This window comes from Mustela putorius, unplaced genomic scaffold (assembly GCF_011764305.1).
Source record: "Mustela putorius furo isolate JIRA1106 unplaced genomic scaffold, ASM1176430v1.1 tig00003845_pilon_pilon_pilon, whole genome shotgun sequence".
NCBI lineage: Eukaryota > Metazoa > Chordata > Mammalia > Carnivora > Mustelidae > Mustela > Mustela putorius.
The window spans coordinates 50,244,268-50,263,896 of NW_025421998.1; the positions used below are offsets into that span (position 1 = coordinate 50,244,268).

Here is a 19,629-nt window from a genome sequence, read left to right on the forward strand (position 1 = left end):
GGAATGTGCTGCATGAAACAAACTACCAACATCCTGTTAGGAGCACAGAGCTTGAGATAACTTGGAGGGTTATTTTAACACTGAAAATAATTTATGGTATGGGAATACAAATACCATTTTCATCACGAAATAGTTGAAGGACACAGCAAGGTAATTTTAAAATTGTTTCTTGACGCTATTTACAATTCACTGAGGTTAGGACTTAGGAAACTTCACAGGAAGGAGGACATGTTGGCCAACTGTACGTGTTTGAATAACATTCAGTACCCTAAAGCTGTATGCCAGCTCTTCCAAGGCACCTTCTCCCTTCTACCTCTGAAGTCCAAGGAAAGCTTCCAAGGTCCTTTGTGCTTGTGATGTCCTGTTCCTTTTAAGAAATGATGCCTCTTAAGCCTGCAGTGTTTCCCAGTTCCTGGGCCACTTTGCAATGCAGGGGCCCTGACTGTCAGAACGATATCTCACATTGATTGAGCACTGTGCTAAGTATTTTAAATATACTGTTTTTTTGTCCCTATGAGTAGGTCTTAGAGTCAGCAACTTACTGGGAGCAAAAGGAAGGTCAGAGTAGTAAAATAATTTCCCTGTGAGAACGCAGTAAGAAAATCAGAAGGGTGCAATATGCATTAAGGTCAATCAGACTGTAAAGCCAGTGTACTTGTTCACCATGTTACTCTCTCTCTCTTTGTTTTGTTATTTTATTTCTTAATTGTTCATATATGTGGTGGTTCTCATGTTTTAGCTCAGTTAAGAATCATTGTGGAAGCTTGTTAAAAACACTGTTTCTGGGCCTTTGTCCCAAAGATTCTAATCTAAGAGGTTCTTAGATCAGTGCCAAGTATCTGAATCTGCATTTTCAGGGGAGTCCTTGGATCACATCACTGGAGATCCTGGGTGTGAAATTTGTGAGGCAGGAACTATCCGAGCTACCTTCTGGGCTCTGTACTGAATCTTCCTAGTGAGCACCTAGTAGGTACACATTACATTCAAGCATCGTTAAAACTGTTGTAACAATGTGGCATGAACCTCGGTTGACCTTTCCTATTTTTTTTTTTAAAGGTTTTATTTATTTATTTGACAGAAGAGAAAGCAAGAGAGAGCACAAGCAGGGGGAGCCACAGAGGGAGAAGGAGAATCAGGCTCCCCACAGAGCAAAACTCTAGGATCATGACCTGAGCTGAAGGCAGACACTTAAATGACTGAGCCACCCACGTACCTTGAACCTGGATTCATCTTAACCTGAATATAAATGCGAGGTTTGTGTCAGAAAAGTCAGTAATAATTGGTAGGGTAAAGTTCAAGAAATGATGTATTTCTTACATATCCATGTATTCTGGAAATTGAGGGGTATCCTAAGATATCAGTGTGTATTCAAACAAAGCCTCTGTAGAGAAAGAAAAAGCCTAGGTAAGAAAAGAACCCAAGAGGGAAGGAACCGAGATAAGTCTTAGGTATAAACTATATTTCTTTGGGAGGAGATAAGAACACGAAAAAGATGGAAGGTGGGAGGTTGGTTCATTAGTTAAGGGGGGGTTTCTTCAGAAAGAGGTCAACAAAGAAAATGACTTGTTCAGTTGGAAGAGATTCTGGAGAAGGCTAGTAGAAAAGAGGGTCAAAGATAGAAAACGAGGAGTAAACGGAATCAGTGACAATGTGTGTATTGATTGGGAAGATAGCCTGCACACCTGCCCAATTCTGGCAGTGGCCCTCGTGGCTCATGGCTCATCCTGTTTTCCTTCTTCATTGTGTGGGGAATTCTGCTGCTGTCATTTCTTCCCCTCAGGTGCATGTCTGTCTGGAGATACGTCTTGGCTGGCTTAAAATCGAATTGACCACCAGCAATAGATAGAACAGTGGGTAAGATTATTTGTGAAATCCTCCTCAAAATAGGGGGAGAGGCCTTCGAGTCTACTGAAGTTCCCAAGGTGATCTGTTGAAACAATAGAAAAGTTCTTTTTAGGACTTATACAGTGCTAGGGACTATACTTCCTGTTTCCGATTTCTACAAAATGATAATGGTTCCTAACTTACTGTTTTTGATATGCTTATGCTTTCCTTTCCATCAATAGCCAAGAACTGATTTAAAAAATATCTTCCCAACATCAGTCAGTGAAAGATTAAGGTAAATAGCATATATTCACAAGCAAGGGATGACACACTGTATTTCCATAGAATGCGCATTTGCCTACTAAAAGAAAGAAGCAAAGAAACTAGAAGAGCTTTAGTAATTAGATCCCTGTTGTAACCCTAGTGGAGTGAGAAAGATTAATAGCTGTGCCTCAGAACTGTTCCAGGGTGAGAGACACCGTGTATCGCAGATTCCTCCTGGGATGGAACTTGGCCTGAAGTAAAACGCAGTTCCTATACTAATAATGATAATAATCGTCAACATTTTTGTGACTTTCTCCTTACCGATGACTTTTTTTTCCCCCAAGCCTCCCAACGACCTGGTGAGTTAAATAATTCATGTTTAAGCATCTGAGGCTCAGAGAGGTTAATTGACTTCCATACCACCCAGCTAGTGAGACATTTTACATGGGCAATTTGCTGCATGAAGGGATTATCAGATCTTCAAGAGGTGAGTTGCAGCATTAAAGAAATCACAGACATTAAAAAAAAAATGTATTCAATATTGAAGTTTGGAAAAGAGAACTGTGTCAATCTAAATTGCAGCGATAGATAAAGGTCTTTTGTGTTTGGCTAGCTGATCATAACCCGTGCCTCCACACTGGCAAGGGAGTAGACCAGGAGCCAGGTTCTTTTAAGCATGCTTGATCGGGCAGTGTTCTGCAGGGAAGGTTATAGTGTAAGAGTTACAAAGCCCTCCTGCTGCCCAGGTATCAGAGGTTGTCTGTTACAAGTTCCTTCACTTCGACTATTACTTCCTTTTCACAATTCTATTTTGGACTTCTGTCTCGTGCGTATTTACAGGTAGACAAAGCTCTTTTTCTAACAACCCTTTTGCCATGACTGAAAAGGAGCCTTGTATGTCCTGCAGTTTCTGGGTATTGTGATTCTAGTTTTAAACTCAAACTGATGATAATGGTGGCTGTGACTCCCCTATTCCCTATTGTCCAAGGAGGGAAGTTGCAGGTAGGGGCTTTCAAAGATGATCCAATAGAAATCAGTGCAGTAAGAGTTTTTGATAAAATGGTTCTCATTATATAGAAGCCATTTAGGATATGCCTTGGGTACTGGAGTCCCTGGGGCTAAACCCAATTTTTTTTTTTTTTTTTTTTTTTTTTTTTGAAAAAACAAGCCTTCCTGAGAAAAGGTCTGTTTTATTAGTGTAGGTACTGTAGTTGGCAGAACTTCTTATGGAATGAAATAACCAGCAGACCACTCCTGATTGTGATATGTATTTTTAGATGTTACCATTGAGTTATATTTATAGTATAGACTACTGAATTCCATCTTAAATATGCAAAATGCATGCATAACTAACCTCCCAAGCTGCATTCCCTGCTCTATATTACACCTACATTGTATCCTGTGCTTAAATGGCTCTCCTAAAAGTCTTAGAGTGGGGCTTATTTTTTTCTCTCAAAATGTAAGCACGGAGAATCCATGTGAGATGTGTGGCTCTCTGGGTGACACGTTCTGTTCTTAGCTGTGCTCAAAGGTGAAGTCAGCAAACATCCAGCAAGCGGGTGGGGAGTGAAACCAAGCAGGTGGGGAGTCTTGCATAGGTAACTGCCCAGAGACCAGAATGAACCAAAAGGAGCTGATGTGCCAGTGTTTACCAGTGTGTTGGTGATTTGGAGCACTCAGTGTCTGCTGTGGTATCAGGTGAGGTTAAATCACGTGACTTTATCTTTAGTGTGGCTCTCGTTATGTCCATCAGTTTCCCAGTCCTCAGAGTCTCCAGGGTCCTGTTGCCTAAGACAGCTTTAAATATCGTCAGGAGCATTATTTGTACAGTCCCGCTTCTGTTACTAGAATTGAAGGGGAAAAAGGATTCTTAAATCTCTATATCCCATTCTCTTATGTCTTGGTGAATAGTGGTTTGGTTATTTTGATAGAATTGTGGAGTTTATACAGCTTGTCTAATAAAGAAATGGATTTCCTTGAGAAGAGAAAAAGCTGAGGCTAGTAAGGTGAAAAGCTGAACCCTTCCAGAGATCTGAGAAATCACTTCAGTCGAAAAGCCTAGAAAATGACGGTATCTTGGATAATAATGTCACTCATAGGAAAATTTGTTTTTTGGTGTATGGTCCCTACCCCTGATCCATGAAGGTATCCACCCCATCTGGGTCTAGTCTTCCTAGGTGGTGGCCCAAACCGCAGAGTACTTTTTTTCTTTCTCAAATCCAAGGACTTTGTTCTAGTCCTTCAGAGCTTCATACTAAAACATTGAATGAGTCTGCCCTAAAGCCAGGCAACTATAGATTCATTTGTTTAGCCCTTCCCCTTTGTCGACTCATTTATCAAGTATTTATTGTGGATCTATATGTTTCAGGTGCTGTGCTAGGTGTGGGGATTACTGAGATGAACACAGTACAACCCCTGAACAGAGGAACATAGTCTTAGGGTGGATAAAAGTACTTGGCTAACATAAGAGGGGTTATTATTATCTAACCCCAGGGGTGTCCTTATGGGTATGGTACAAGACACCATGAATATAGATGAGGAAGCTGACCTTTTACTTGGAGTAGCTGGTTAAGAATTCTCATTGAAGGTGGTCTTAAAGAATTTGGTCCGGGAGGTAACGAAGAGGAGATGTTAGTATCCTTTGCAGAAAGAGGTACTAAAACATGGAAATTTGAGTATGAGTGGTACTACCCAGGAATGATTAGGACACATAGTCAGCCGATGTGCTTCACTAGAGCCATTCAGGTCGTGTTTGTGTTGATTATTTGGTGCCTGTGTCTCAGCCGTCCTTGATAATGTTGAACATTATGACAGGCTGCGTGGAGACACAGGACTTATGTGTGAGGCAAAGAAGGAAGGAGAGAAAGTGGGGTGGGAAGAAATGAATTACGAAGGAACATGAATACCAAGTGGAGAATATGCAGGTCACTGAATTTTATTCATTCATTCATTGATTCAGATGGTCCTTAGAGGCAGGGATGTCAGACAGAAGGCTTGATAAAGAATCTAAAATGAATAATTACTTGGGGGGCACCTGAGTGGCTCAGTTAGCTAAGTGTCTGACTCCTGGTTTTGGCTCCGGTCATGATCTCAGGGTCATGGGATCGAGCCCTGCATTGGGCTTCTGCCGCTCATTGGGCTCTATGTTCAGTGTGTAGTCTGCTTGAGATTATTTCCCTCTCCTTTTCCCTTTGCCCCCTCCCCCAATGCTTGCTCACTCTCTCTTCCAAATAAATAGATAAATAAATAAATTAGAGTAATTTTCTAGTGTTTTCCTCTAAAGATGAAATTATGACAAAATTTCACATTCTGAGGCATAAGAGAGAGACTGTGGGTCTGATGATACTCAGTGCCCGGGCACAGTAGGTTTATTAGACCAATAAGCTCTCTTACAGTAGATGTTAGGAATTGAGTCAGCTCATGGAGCCAACCTACTCTTTAGTGGAACTGAGGCTATAATCGTTCCAACTAAGAAAAGAAAGGACCTGCAGATGAATGTAAATGTCTTTGTAGACTGAGCTGTGCATTATAAGTTGCCTTATTTCTCAGAAAGATATTTTAGAGAGATATAGTTTTCGTTAGTTACAAAATTACAAAAGCATTTTTTTATTAACATATGTATTATTTGCCCCAGGTGTACAGGTCTGTGATTCATTAGTCTTACACAATTCAGAGCTCACCATAGCACATAACCTCCTCAATGTCCATCACCCAGCCACCCATCCCCCACCTCCCACAAAAGCATTGTTTTCTTAGTGACACATTGTCCAAAATAATACCAATTGTCCATAAGGAGAAAAAATATGTAGTAAGAAGCTCAGACTGTAGTTAAAAAACCAAAAAAGATTGTGATAGGACTATGAAGTCTAAGGTCATGAAAGCTTAAACTGTGAGAGTTCATGTAGACATTCATTCCAAATTTTCTATTTATTTATTTATTTATTTATTTATTTTTGTGACTGAGTTCAGTCTATTCAATGGCTAGAAAGGTTCTTTAGTAAAGGAGACTTGTTACTTAATGAGTCATTACTGAAATTGTAATGTGTAGGTAGACACAATCTTGCTATTTAAGCAGCTCTGCTAGAGTGGCCTGTAATTTGTTGTGATGCTACAGAGAACACTTGGCTAAAAGTCAGAAGACCAGCCCTTCCATATTACCACCTACCTGTCTGTGACCAAATCCCTGAAACTCTCTAAGACTTCAATTCCTCTTCTGTAAAATGGAAATAATAATGGCTTATTAGTATACTCCAAAGGACTTTTGAGAAGTTCAGAAGAGATCATCCTTGGGCAAATTCTTGAGGTCTGCAAGGTTCTGCTGATTTGCCACATGATTTCTATGGAACAGGTAATGAAGGTGGAATGGCTAAAGGACCTATGGAAGCAACCCCACAGTGCTATTAATGAGAGCACTGTGGGCTGGGGCACTGTCATGTGCTAGTGCCCTCTCTTTCCCTGGCTGCATGGGCAAGCTAGGGCGTTGCAGGATGTCAGCCCCTTGGACTTTTGTACCATCCCAAGATATTATAGCAGTAACTTACTTCTAGGCAGCTGAGCAACTTCCTGTCAGAACTGATCTTTTTGAAGCAAGACTCCTAGTTCCCTATTTTGGATTTGTGTAGCTCAAAGAATAGCTTCAGGAACCAAAATAACCATTCTTGGATCTCAATAGGTAAAAGATTCATAGCAGCAATTTTGCTCTTGCTGTGCTTGTGTTTATCTCCTTAAATGTTCATGTATATATTTTTACAGCATGGACAAATTAATGTGCAAATTAATTGAAACTATTAATTGAAAGCAAGTATCTGCTTGGATAATTTGTACTCACAATCAGTATTACTTGCTTTTTTCTTCTTTTTTTCATTTATCTACCCACTTGAAGGCCAGTTTCCTATTATTTCCACATCAGGCTTATCGTAAGAATGGCTAATGTACTACGGGAAAATTTCCCCATTCTAATAAAATAGTGTGTTTCTCTGTGGCTCATTTGGATAAAGAAGTATGGCAAGATTTAAGAATAAATAGCCCATTCTCATTGACAGATTTTCTCCCACTGACTCCTCTTACTTTTCTAAGCAGCTTAAAAACTGTCCTAATTTGTGTAGAATTCTGTATCAGTTTTGTCCCTAAAAGGTGTAAACAAGGCTGTTAATCTGTTGATTTTGTTGGCCAGGAGGGGAGAGAAGTTTCTTTTTTTTTTTTTTTTAAGGTTTTATTTATTTATTTGACAGAGATCACAAGTAGGCAGAGAGGCAGGCAGAGAGAAAGGGGGCATGGGGAGCAGGATCCCTGATGAGCAGAGAGAGCCTGACCCTGGGATCATGACTTAAGTCAAAGGTAGAGGCTTTAACCCACTAAGCCACCCAGCCGCCCTGGAAGAGAAGTTTCTTTAGTTGATGATGTGCGTGTATGTGCATACACACATTTACACTCACACGATGCATGTATGTATAAAGGATGGATACTCCTGAAACTTTTTAGGAAAGATTTTTCAATGACCATAGTTCAGTTACACAACTACTGTAGTCGTCATGATAATTTTGGTTTAATGTGGCTCATCGGGAATGGAGATGCAGTAAGTGGAAACTGGTATGTATCAACATAGAAAATGCATATTAATTTTCTTTTTACAGTATTCAGATAACAAGACTTTCATAATATTAGAAGAGTATGTCATGATTAGGCAGCTATTAGCATGGCTGAATGGCAGAGAGAGTAGTTTACATTTTAAATATTTAATGCTGTTTGGGAAGCCAAATTCATATTTCCATCAGAGATGCATTTTGCAAGTCAGGTCTAGCTCTGTGAAGGCAAAACCCAACAATTATGTAACTAGCCATGAATCAGCATGTCATGGACATTTGTTATGTATGTTTGGGGAAATAAATGGCAGGTGTGTGGAAAAGAAGTATCTTTTTCATTTTATTTTATTTAAAGATTTTATTTATTTATTTGAGAGAGGCAGTGAGAGAGAACATGAGAGGGAAGAGGGTCAGAAGGAGAAGCAAACTCCCTGTGGAGCCAGGAGCCCAATGTGGCACTCGATCCCTGGATACCGGGATCATGACCTGAGCCGAAGGCAGTTGCCCAACCAACGGACCCACCCAGGCGCCCTTAGATTGGTGGATAAGTAGCAAAACTTTGGCTTTACTCTTATCCCAATTGAACTTTTGGAAATTGTTGGTTAAATTGAGTTGTATTTGTACATAAACAAGTATTAGTTGAATACAGTGACATTATAGATTAAGACTTTTTTTAAAACACAGACTAACTCAGCCCGTGATGGAAGATACCGTTCAGTACTACTTCACTTTCCTACTCTTAAGGTTTCCTATCTCTTTTTGTTGTTCTTAAAATTAAACTGTACATTGAGAAGAGGGTATCAAGAGCAGTTATGAAACATGTCAGACTGCAGTGTAAAAAAGTAAAAATGTCAAAATCTTCAAAGACCACAGTCATTAATTTTAAAGTCTATAAATTCATATCTCACTCAATTTCAATTTTGGTTTTATTACCTTTTAGTTATGAAGTAGATGATACCTCATTTTTCTCACCCATAAAGGGAGGGGAGAGTTACTAGTCTCTATTAACATGGTTGACATGAAAATGGTATTAAAATGGCAATGTGTCTGCAAGTACTCTGTGACTCTAAAGAACTATACACATGAGTGTTACTACTTTAAAATATGATATCTTTTCATTTCAAAGCCAGTGTCACTATGCTTCTGCTGATACAGAAATTAAAAGAGTTTTCTGCTTTTCATTTTTCATCTTTTTTGGGGGTAGAAATATTGGTTTTTCATCAACATGGAAATTCAGATTCTTAAAATAATGCTGATCAGTGTAATTAGGTGCAAAGTAAGTAAAAAAGAAGCACATCACTGTCATTTTTGAAGGAGACTTATAAAAGTATACATTTTATTGTTACTAAATTTGAAGACTTTTCCAGGACCAAAGATAAGATGAGAATTAGCCTGCTTAGCTGATGACTCTTGCTTAACTGTTTTAGTTACTAGCCTATTTCTATGTAGAGACCACTCAAAGTATGATAGGTGTTCATGGTGGTGTTATATAGTTCTTCAAAGGAAGTATGTATTTATATCCTTCTTTATACATTTGGGCAAAAATAGTAATAACACTTTCAAAATACTGATGGGAAATTAAGTCCCAATAAATATGTTGGATCCTCAAGAGAAAGAAGTACAATTCTCAGTCTTACAGCATTCTTTCTATAAAAATAGTGCAATTGGGATATACTATTTTAGTAAGAAACTCATTAAGTACAATTTTAAAGCCTTCTTCTTCCTCTTCTTTTTTTAAACTTTGACATTCCAGTAAACTGTGAGGAAAATGTCCTTCCATTTGCTTTTCCTTTGCTGAAGTATCTAGAAGTGAGACTACATTCAAATTAAAAGCTGAAAGTCCCTTAAATTCCTTTCAAGAAGTTCATCCTGTAAGTGCCACTCCTGGAAGGACTATGGCTGTTACTACTTCTAGCTGGAACAAAATTACAAAAGATTTCAAGAAGAAATGGAAATTATAATAGGGAGTTTTTCTCACTCTTATAGTTCATGACCTACTTGGTCCTTATTTTGGTCCATTACATTCTTTTCACTAAGAACTCTTGTCCCTAGAAGGAAATCTTTGACAGTGATATTTAATCATACTGTGCAATGAGACACTTACATCCAAATTCCAAAAGATATTTTTAATTTGTATAGTAATGATAACAGCAAACAAATTCAAGTGAATAGTATACAGGAAACTAATTATAATTTTGGGAAGTGCTTTCTTCCTCACAGATTCCTTCCATGCCTATCATATTCCTTGATATTCTTGATATTTCTGTGCTTTAAAGCATGACTGGTCAATTTGCTTTTTTATGGATGAAGACGTATGACCCCGGGGAGGTTGGTATGACTGCCTCAAAGACTCACGGCCCCCCTGGGGTTGAGCTGAGATGCAAAGCCAATTCTCTGTCTTCCTGTGTGGCTTGACAAAACCTGTATCATACACATCTAATTTTTTTGTCCATTCTAGGTTTCTCCTCTGCCATCTTCTCCCGGACCAACACTGACTGCTGAAGGAAGGTTGTGAGTCTGCAGCCCGTCTTGTTCGTCCTTCTCCAGAGTCCCATGATGAGCTCGCCAGTGCAGCCTGGTCAGTCTGGTTCCTTCTTAAACTATTAACAGATTTTATATGAAAGACATTGCTTTGTGTTGCTTCAAAGCAAGCAATTTAAGTCATGAAAGGACTTTTTTTCCTGACAAAGATTGGTTAATATGATGAATTTTGAATTTTGTATTCCATAGCTAATCCTCTGTTACATAACCTGGTTTGCTTTCCAGGTACTAATTTCATTTGCATTGTTATCTGAGCACCAGGCTTTAATCCTTCTGCTCCTAATGTAGCATTGGATTGGATTTTGTGACGTTATTAATATTTATTAAATATGATGTAGGCATCTAATTCACACCCATAGTCTTTCTGACCTAATACATGTCTGTATGCTTTTAAATTGTGCTGTGGGGCTTGGAAAGCAGCTTGTGGATTTACACCTTCTCCATTTTTTTGACACACAGGAAGGATATCTCTCCTCCCTGGCCTTCTTTGCCACCACTCCTGTTTCCTATATATGTATTTAATTATAATCTCGACACCTGCTTCCTCTGAGTCTAGTGTAATATGTGGCTCATTTAGTGTTGTGATCAGCAGAGCCAACACCCATTCCTGTAGGAACAGAGTGTCACTTTTGGAGCAAACATAATTCAGGCCTCAGAGTGACGGAGTAGGGTTTGATATCACGAGTTAATCATGGATAAATTTTAAAAAGAATTTTCTGCTTGGATCATTATAGGATAATTTATTTCTATTTCTATTTTCTTCTTTAAAAAAAAAAATAACCTTTTTAGTATCCTTGAGTTATCCAGCTCCCAAGGTTGAAACTGGTATAATATTATATTCAGGATTTACAAAAGGAAATCTTTTGCCAAGATTTTTGATCCATGGAGTGCCACGCCCAGATATGTTGCTCTGATATTCCACTGTCTCATCAACCTTTCCTCACATCCTCAATGGGCTGCCTGCCAGCTTGTAGGTTGAATATGGAACTGGAAATTATTGTAGGATAGAATTGTGACTGTTGATTCCAAGTGACATAGTAAAGATATTCCAGAGTTTTTAGTTAAAGTCACTATTTGTAATTGGCATTGTCACCTGAGTAAACAGTTGAAGAGTTGCCTAGGCTGTTTGTCTCTGAGTTCCCGTAGCCCAGTGGTTCTCAAACTTCAGCACACATTAACATCACTGGGAGGTCTTGATAAAAATTAGCCACATTCCTGTAGTTTTTGATTCAGAATGTCTAGGGTGGGGCCCTAGAATTTCATGTTTTACAGGTTGTCCCGAGTGATGTTATTTGCCTGGAGACTGTACTTTGGGAACCACTGGTCTAGCCTGCTATACTTGTTCCTTCCCCTGCTGCTCTCTGCCTCACCTGCACCCCATAGACAGCCCTGTGGGGGAGCTACATTGCTTATCACGTTTGTAGCATACTGTTATTATCCTTTCTATTAAGGTTAACATAAGCTCTTAATCTATTAAATCTACTAATTTAAAATGTTTGCATTTTATATTTATATATATTGCATTTTAAATATAATTTTATTTTAAATTTAATGTTTCAAAATGGCATAATTTTAAAAAGTCATTTAATTTAGAACTATTGTAGTCAAATATTTTCCCCCCTTTCCTTGCGATGGAATGTGTTGAAAAAACCATACAAAAAATGAGTAGGAACAAATTGGCTAAGTACAGAAGTGGCAGAAAACTTCCTTCATTTCTGGAAATTATGGTCTAAGATTTATAGAGGAGTTTGTCTTTAATTCTCCAGACCAGAAAATAGACTTTTTACATATTTAAAACAATGGTGTAATGTCCCTTCATTCTCCACCCACCTCTATCATATACTCCCCATATTGTCAGTTTACTTCCCTTACTGGCCTCACAGAAGAGTGACAGGGCAGATTGAATGATGAGCAGTAGAATTTATGTCAGTGACAACAGCTATATCCAAGCGAAACATTTGAAACAGCAACTTTACCAAGATATGTAATCTTGAAATGGACCAAAAAATGCAGATGCCATCATGGCTAATGAAGGATAAAACTAGACAGGAAAAATTTGGATCCAAATTATAATTACACTCATTTTATGAAACTCACTTTTAAAGAGTGCAAGTGTAGCACTTTCAGTGTCTGTGTAGTTTTTATTTACCATTTGTCTAACACCTTTACACCTGGCCCCACTCGTCTGTAATGAGAAACACGTAATCCCATTAACGACATTATTGTAATGATTAGATTCCAAATTTAGGCCATCAAAGCTTATCTAAAGGTAGCTAGCTTGCAGTGAATACAGGAATATTTTGACAACGGTAGTTAAAGAAGAGAATCAGTAGTATGCAATAAATATTTTAAAATGTTACATGCTTAAAGAAAAGTGGACCCAAGAACAGGAAGATAAACAGGGGAGAGAAATATTTATACTTAATGTGAGCTATGGGCACCTTAGAGGATTTCTCAGGTAGGTCCATATCACATCTGATTTCATTCTAAAAGTTGTGTTTTTTTGGAATGTTGGTGTAAGGGTGATACCACTTTTAGTTTTCTTGTCTGATGTGTGGAGAAGGTTGAGATTTCTGTTGCTGTTGAGATAACTGCTGAAAAGGTAAAGCATACTGGGCATGTTGTGGGTATGTAAGGGGCCAGTGGCCGGAAGTAACATTACTGAACTTTGTGTGGTAAAAGAGAGAAGGAAAACAGAGCGTGCATGTACCTAACCCCTCCGGAGGGAGAAGAAACAGACATGGTTAAAGGGGATTTGAAGTTAAATAGAAGTCTTATTGTCTACCCAGCATAGATTGTTTTGTAGAAAGTGGACATGAATCCTTGCTTCGAGGTCCATATGGAGGAGGAGGGAATAGGATGTATAGCTCAACTTTTTATATTCAGGATGATAACCTGTAGCATTTTTTTTTTAAACTCAGAGTTTCTATATATATAAAGGTATTGTAGTATGTAAGATGGACAAATCTTTTGGACTCTTTAAAAAAACATAAAGTAAAATAATACCAAATACTTAGATTAATTCTGTATATACCCGATATTGACTCACAGGTGGTAAAATTTGACAGTTGAAATCATCATTCCCTTCAAGAATATTGATCTTATAATATGAAAATACCCTTTGAGGCTGCTGTTTAAATCAGGAAGTTCTTGCCAGCCATGATACTTGTTCAGTTAGGAGAAGGGAAAAAGTGGGTGATAAATGAGACAACTACTGAGTGAAGTTCATTGGACATTAGAATCAGTAAAGTTTCCCTGTGTACTTTTTAAAAAATATTCTGCTCTATTGAGAGCAGCATACAGAGGTCTTAATTCTGTTTGGGAAGTTTTTATGAATGAAATACGAATTGAGGAATGTCATAGCAAATGGGCCAGGTGGGTGGGAATCTTTTCTATTTATTACAAATGCAAACTATGATCTAGACCTGAAATGCACTTTGCATACGTAAAAGAAAATGTTCTGGCCATAAACATGAAAACATTGTTCTGCTATTATTAGCCTGTATCTTATGGTGCCATATATATTCTACTGGTGAGAAATAACCTAATCTTTTGATTTAGAAAAAGTGTTTTTCTTACATATCCTTAAAAAAAGAAAAGAAAAGAAAAGAAAAGCTATCTAAAAAGAGACTTAAATTGCCCTGAGGCAATCACCATCCGTTTGTTTTGCTTTTGTTCTGCCAAGGGCTCCAAGGAGTTATTGTGCACCAGAAAAATAGACTCACTCCAGTTATTCCAGAAATTCTTTAATAGTCAGTGCTTTGGACAGAGTATTTATGTTTGTCTTGAAAATTGGTTCGGGGATCGTGTGAATTCTTGTTTTCCCCATAAAACTTCTCCATCCCTGTTCAATTATAGTTGATATCAAGTACTAAATATTGCAGTCTTGATCATGTATTCAGTCAAACAATGAGTGCTGATTTTTGAATATAGAATTCACTGGGTTTTATTTTAATCTTGGTGCCTCAATAATGTTCTAAGTTAGAGCACTGGGTGTTGCTTTTTGGGCACTGAAGAGCCTGAATGGAGGGAGGACTGTCTGGATGAAACTGGCAGCTAGCTGCGGCAGTTGCGATAGTCAGTCATTCAAAGCTCATTAAGCATTTTGTGCCAGGCTCTGTGTTACTCAGTATGGATGCAAAGAGTACTAAATCTTGGTCTGCCCTTGTGGACAGCACTCTTCAGTGGGAGACACAGACGAGTAAGTAGTTTTGGTCCATTCACCGTATTATTTTAACAAATATAGGAACAGAAGTTAATTTCCTTTGTACAGCAGTACATTACTAGAATGACATTTCTAGTAATGTAATTTTTATCAGGATTGCCAAATCCCAGAAGGAATGATTTTAGGGCTCATCTAATCTAGAGTTTTCCAAACATGTCAGTTAATAAATATCACACGGGACTCTTATTTTAAATACAAATTCTCAGACTCCTCCCCTAAAGAGAATTATGCTGTTGACTTGGGTAGAGGGTACTAGATAACAGATTGCATAATGCTCTTCACTGTGACTTGGCAAAGTGTGGAAGTGTTTTTTAATCTGTCTAACAAACACTATAATTTCTCACTTGAAGACTCTAGAAAAACCAAAAATACATCATTAAATCCTATCTCAATGTAGAAATACGTATTTCTCTTGTGAGCTAATGTATAACTCAGTGATTTTGCTTTCTGCTAAGTGAAAAGCTAGCGCTATTGAAAACTCTAGGAGGTAATAATTTGTGGGGAAATTCTCTTGCCTTTATATGTATTCTCTGCTTCCAGGCCATCATGTTTTGTTTTGTTTTAAGATTATTTATTTATTTATTTGACAGAGAGATCGCAAGTAGGCAGAGAGGCAGGCAGAGAGAGAGGGGAGGAAGCAGGCTCCCTGCGGAGCAGAGAGCCCGATGCGGGTCTTGATCCCAGGACTCTGGGACCATGACCTGAGCTGAAGGCAGAGACTAACCCACTGAGCCACCCAGGCACTCCAAGGCCATCATGTTTTTATGTGGAGGTGACCCAAAGATATAGAAAGAGGACATCCCCCATCCCAAGTCAAAACTGATTTCCATCTATTTTAACCTAGATCAGATTTTTAGTATGACCCCAAGAATATAGAAAACATGACTTAAGCCTGGACATTTTTTAGAGTGAATAAATAAAAGCTGCATCAACCTTAGAGTAATTCCAGCATGACTTTTACTTTTGATGGATCTAATTTGTATAATGTAATTTTGACAAAAATGTAGCCAAGGGAATTTTTTGAAACATAGAACACAATGTGTGTGATGCCTCTTGATCTTGGGCAATGCGGTGGCCTTGTGGGCATCTACGTGACTTTGAATAGTAGAGCTGCTATAGCTCTTGCAAAGTCCTGTAACATTAGTTTTCAAAGCTTTTGTGTAAAGGTAACTAATTTCTCGTTTCTTCACCACTGTGAGAACACTTATAACAATCATTCCACCTGTATGGAGTGGGAGGACTGGGCTTATACAAACAGAAGTTAAGGTTTGTGGGAAGATCTAATATTCTGTTCCTTTTCCCATTGCCAAATGTTAGGCAAAAATTAATTGAGTTTTCCCTTCATGCTTCTGTTTTGCTAAGCAGCTGCATTCTCTTATAGAAATGTAGTAGATTTAACTTATGATCAAAAAGTTCTTTGAAATATAAATTGTTATGGAAATGCTAAGTAGTATAAACAATTTGAGGGCAAGCATTAATAAAAGCTTCACTGCAAGCATTTTTAAAGAGGACTAATAAAAGTTTCACGGTTCAATTAATACAGCACAACATTGGGTTTTCTAGAAGCATATGGGGCCCAGAAGGCCTGCCCCTGTTTTTAAAATTTACGAACTCTTTAATGATTCACCACTTTTACTCCAGTGCATTGCCCACTGTGGTGCCATTTAGTCCTTAAGTAGGGAACTAAAACCAGGACAAAGCTACAAACAAAAATCAAAATGTCCAAGTGGGTATTTTCTCTACAGTTCGTTCACACTATGTTACTGTAGAAAATGAATGGTAAATGAAATAGAGTCATAGGACAAGTGAAGTAGGTTATGGCTTCCCCGGATGAGTCTGACCAGTTGGCTTTTTAATGAAATAATAGGTCAAATCCCATTTCAATAAGCTCTGTATAACTAAAACATTTTCAGTCTCCCAGCTAATTATTTATTTCAAGTTGTGTTCAAGAAGAATATTCTATATCAGTCTCTTAAAGTTTTATAACAGAATATGATGGGAGTACAATATTGGTGGGAAATAAGGAATGTTAAATGTATTAAATATTATTTTGGGTTTTCTTTGACTACTTTAACTTTGTAATTAACTGACTCATTCTTTTGCTATTGCTAATTCTGAACTTCTCAATCTGATATTCAAGTTTGAAACATAAAGAGCATTTTATTTATTCTCCAATGCCGAGGCACAAATCTTTTACCAAAATGTTCAATTTAAATTTATTTTGTGCATTTATTTCTTCTCAACTTTACATTTCACAAATAATGTTAGTGGGTAATTCAGTTTATATAATTCTTATTATGTCCATTTTATAATTCTTACTGTGTCCATAGCACTACTAAAGGAATCCTCATAATGTAGTTCAAACAGAAAAGAAGGTTCTTTCTTCCTCACATAAAGATGAAAATGACTTTCCTGAGTGGCAGGCTAGTGGTGATTCTAGTGGTGATTCAGGCCCCAGACAGTTTCTGACTTGTGACTTGCCTTCTGCTTTTGGATTCCAAGGTCAATGTACATCTCTAGATCAAGCTGATAGAAGGGAAATGGAAGAAGTGGGTTTATGTGGATGTTTCCATAGGCACACCCACATTTCTTTGGGTTGAATTTAGTCACCTAACCCCACCTAACTATAGAGGAGGCTGGGAAAAGGAGTCTAGCACTGGTCCAGGAAGAGGAGGAAACAAGTTTGGTGAGAGTAGCTGGCCAGTTCCTACCCCATTTGTCTTGACTATTTACACCTGGGAGTGCAAAGACAACATTGCTTTCAAGAGGTAGGAGTATTTCATAATGTACTCTTGACAAACCCTGTGAGTCAAAAGCTAAGTATTTTTTTTAAAGAGATAGAAACAGTGAAATTAGAGAAAAATCAGCTTTCTACATTTTCTAAGAGATGGTTAAGGAAGCTTTTCTTTGTGAATAATGTGAAAGAGTGAAACTGTGTAGCTACTGGAAAATTCAAGTTCTTGTTAGTGGAACCTTCCAGAAAATGGGAATAATATGCATGGTATAGAATATTATGTGTCCTTACTTAGTGTATAAAAGTCATACCAGCTGCTGCTGAAGGCTGTGTGCAGAAGGGAAAAGTCACGTCAGTTTATCTGAAATTATAGTTAAATATATGCTGAGGAAGAAATAATTTAATAGTCCCCATTCTTAACATTTGCTCTTCATTGCATATTTGCATCACATTTTTGAACAACTTTGTAGTTTCAAATATTATGATGAAAATCTAGGTCAGATAGGCAGTGGTTGATAAACACTTGTTTTACACTGATTTTTCATGAGGACAATTATAAAACAATGCTAGACTTTAGTTTTGAAGATCCAGGAGCAAATATTAGTACCTCCACAAAACACAAGGTCAACATTTTTTTTATAACAGGATATTAGCCTTTACAGAATTTTCTTTTTCTGTGTATACTTTGGGGTTTGCTGTTAATGATACCAGAGTTGTGCATGTACACCTGAGTGTGAGATTGTTTTCCAATGTAATAAGTCTTAGGGAATACAGAGGTATGTAGGACCATGTAAGGTCCACTAAATACTCAAATGCTTTACTTTATATGTTTTTCTATTGATTTAATTTTAATTGGTTATCTTTTAAGAATGTCAGTGTACAGAGCAGTCTTCTCCATTTATAATTTATTAGTTCTAATTTGTTATAGGGTTAGAAAGCAAAGAACCATGTTAAATAAAATCGTTAGTAAGATAAGAATAAATTCTTTAAGTTCTAAAGAAATGCACAGTGTTCTCTGTTATGAGCAAAGTGTTTCTTTTTCCTTAAGTATTGCAATTACATTTTAATTATCTCCCATCCTCTTTATTTTCTTGGTTCTTTCTATCTTTGTTATGTAGATTCATAAAATCCTGAGTTTCTGAAAAAAAAAAATCCCGAGTTTCTAATAGGTGAGCAATTATTATGGCTTTGATTTTGTCATGCCTATCCTTGCAAATTATGATCAATACCTTTTATCTACACGTGTCTCATATGTAGATTTGTACATTGCTTCAGGTACTTTAATACCCCCCAAAAAGAGACTTGTGACTTAATTGATTGGTGAGTATTTCCTTAAACTCTTATATTGATTTATAGAGAGTAGAAGAACTCTGAGGTGGACTATGAAATTGTTTTAAGTCTTTTTTCATGATTACTTTCGGGGATTTGATTACATGAAGAAAGTTCTTTCCTCTTACAGTGGCTGGTTGCTCCTCAGTGGGCATGGCTTAATTAACCTCATCTCCCAGACTCTTAACTTCCAAGAAGAGCTTCTCTTTGTATTGATATTAGAGTTCATTGGCAACTGGCCTGGCTGGGGAATTTCCTTTGAAGTTGGAATTTGCCCTAATAATTTTGCCCTCTTTGGAATTCTGTGAGTCCTAAGAGAGGGCAGATAATCCTAGGGGCACCTATGCAGGCGCTCATCTTTTAACTTCGACCTCAGAGAGAGATGTTCTTTAGAAAGAAATGCTGAAATGACATAGGTACAAAGTATTAAGAAAAACCCGGTAGTGGGTTTGGATTTTCTGAGAATATAAACATCTTAAATGACAGCTGGTGATACCTGGGTCTTTTGTTACAGGAAAGGCTGTTGGATTACCTCACTTGTTTATTTGATTCTGAGATTCCAAATGCTTTCTGCAGATCTAAGACTGCTGTACAAATGGACAAAGCCAGAACTTTACTAGAACCCCTCTTTTTAGACTCTTTATCTGGTAGGAAAAAAGTATAGGAAGTCATTGTAGTTACTTGTTGGGTATGTCGCTGGAATCTCAAATGCCTGTCCAATGTATTCATGGGTGTGGACATTTGGGGGTGGTTACTATCATTCAGGGAGTACTATCTTTTGAAATAAATTATTAACCCAGTGATTATGAAATCATTCTTCCTGAAAATCTGTCTCCTCTCATCAAGTATTAAAAGTAATGTTATGATTAAGGATATTTTGGAAAATTGAAGCCAATTATAGAAAGAGGAAAAATAATACATACTATAACTTGTGTTGGATAACGTGTGCTATCGAATCTCTGAATTTCAATAAAATATGTCAAAGTAGAGTTCATTTCCCCTTCTGTTGGGAGAACTGATAGTCCGCCTACCCATCTGCCTTCCTACCTTAGTTTTCTTTCTTTCTTTTTTCTTTTATCCTGCCTAGATGGATTTGGGATTTATAAAATGAGTTTAAAAAAAATAAAATA

At 37.6% G+C, this 19,629-nt stretch overlaps 1 protein-coding gene across 10 annotated transcripts in view; it reads left to right on the forward strand.

Moving 5' to 3' along the window:
* Positions 1–19,629, forward strand: part of HDAC9 (histone deacetylase 9) — a 924,856-nt gene that overhangs the window by 62,276 nt on the left and 842,951 nt on the right. For 9 of the 10 annotated variants that reach the window (XM_045062751.1, XM_045062752.1, XM_045062760.1 and 6 more), the window contains one exon: positions 10,129–10,248. In XM_045062751.1, coding sequence (XP_044918686.1) covers positions 10,224–10,248 — 25 coding nt within the window. In that variant the 5' untranslated portion in view covers positions 10,129–10,223. Of the gene's footprint in view, positions 1–1,132; positions 1,254–10,128; positions 10,249–19,629 lie in introns of those variants that run through there. The other variant, XM_004743380.3, reaches the window with a different exon arrangement.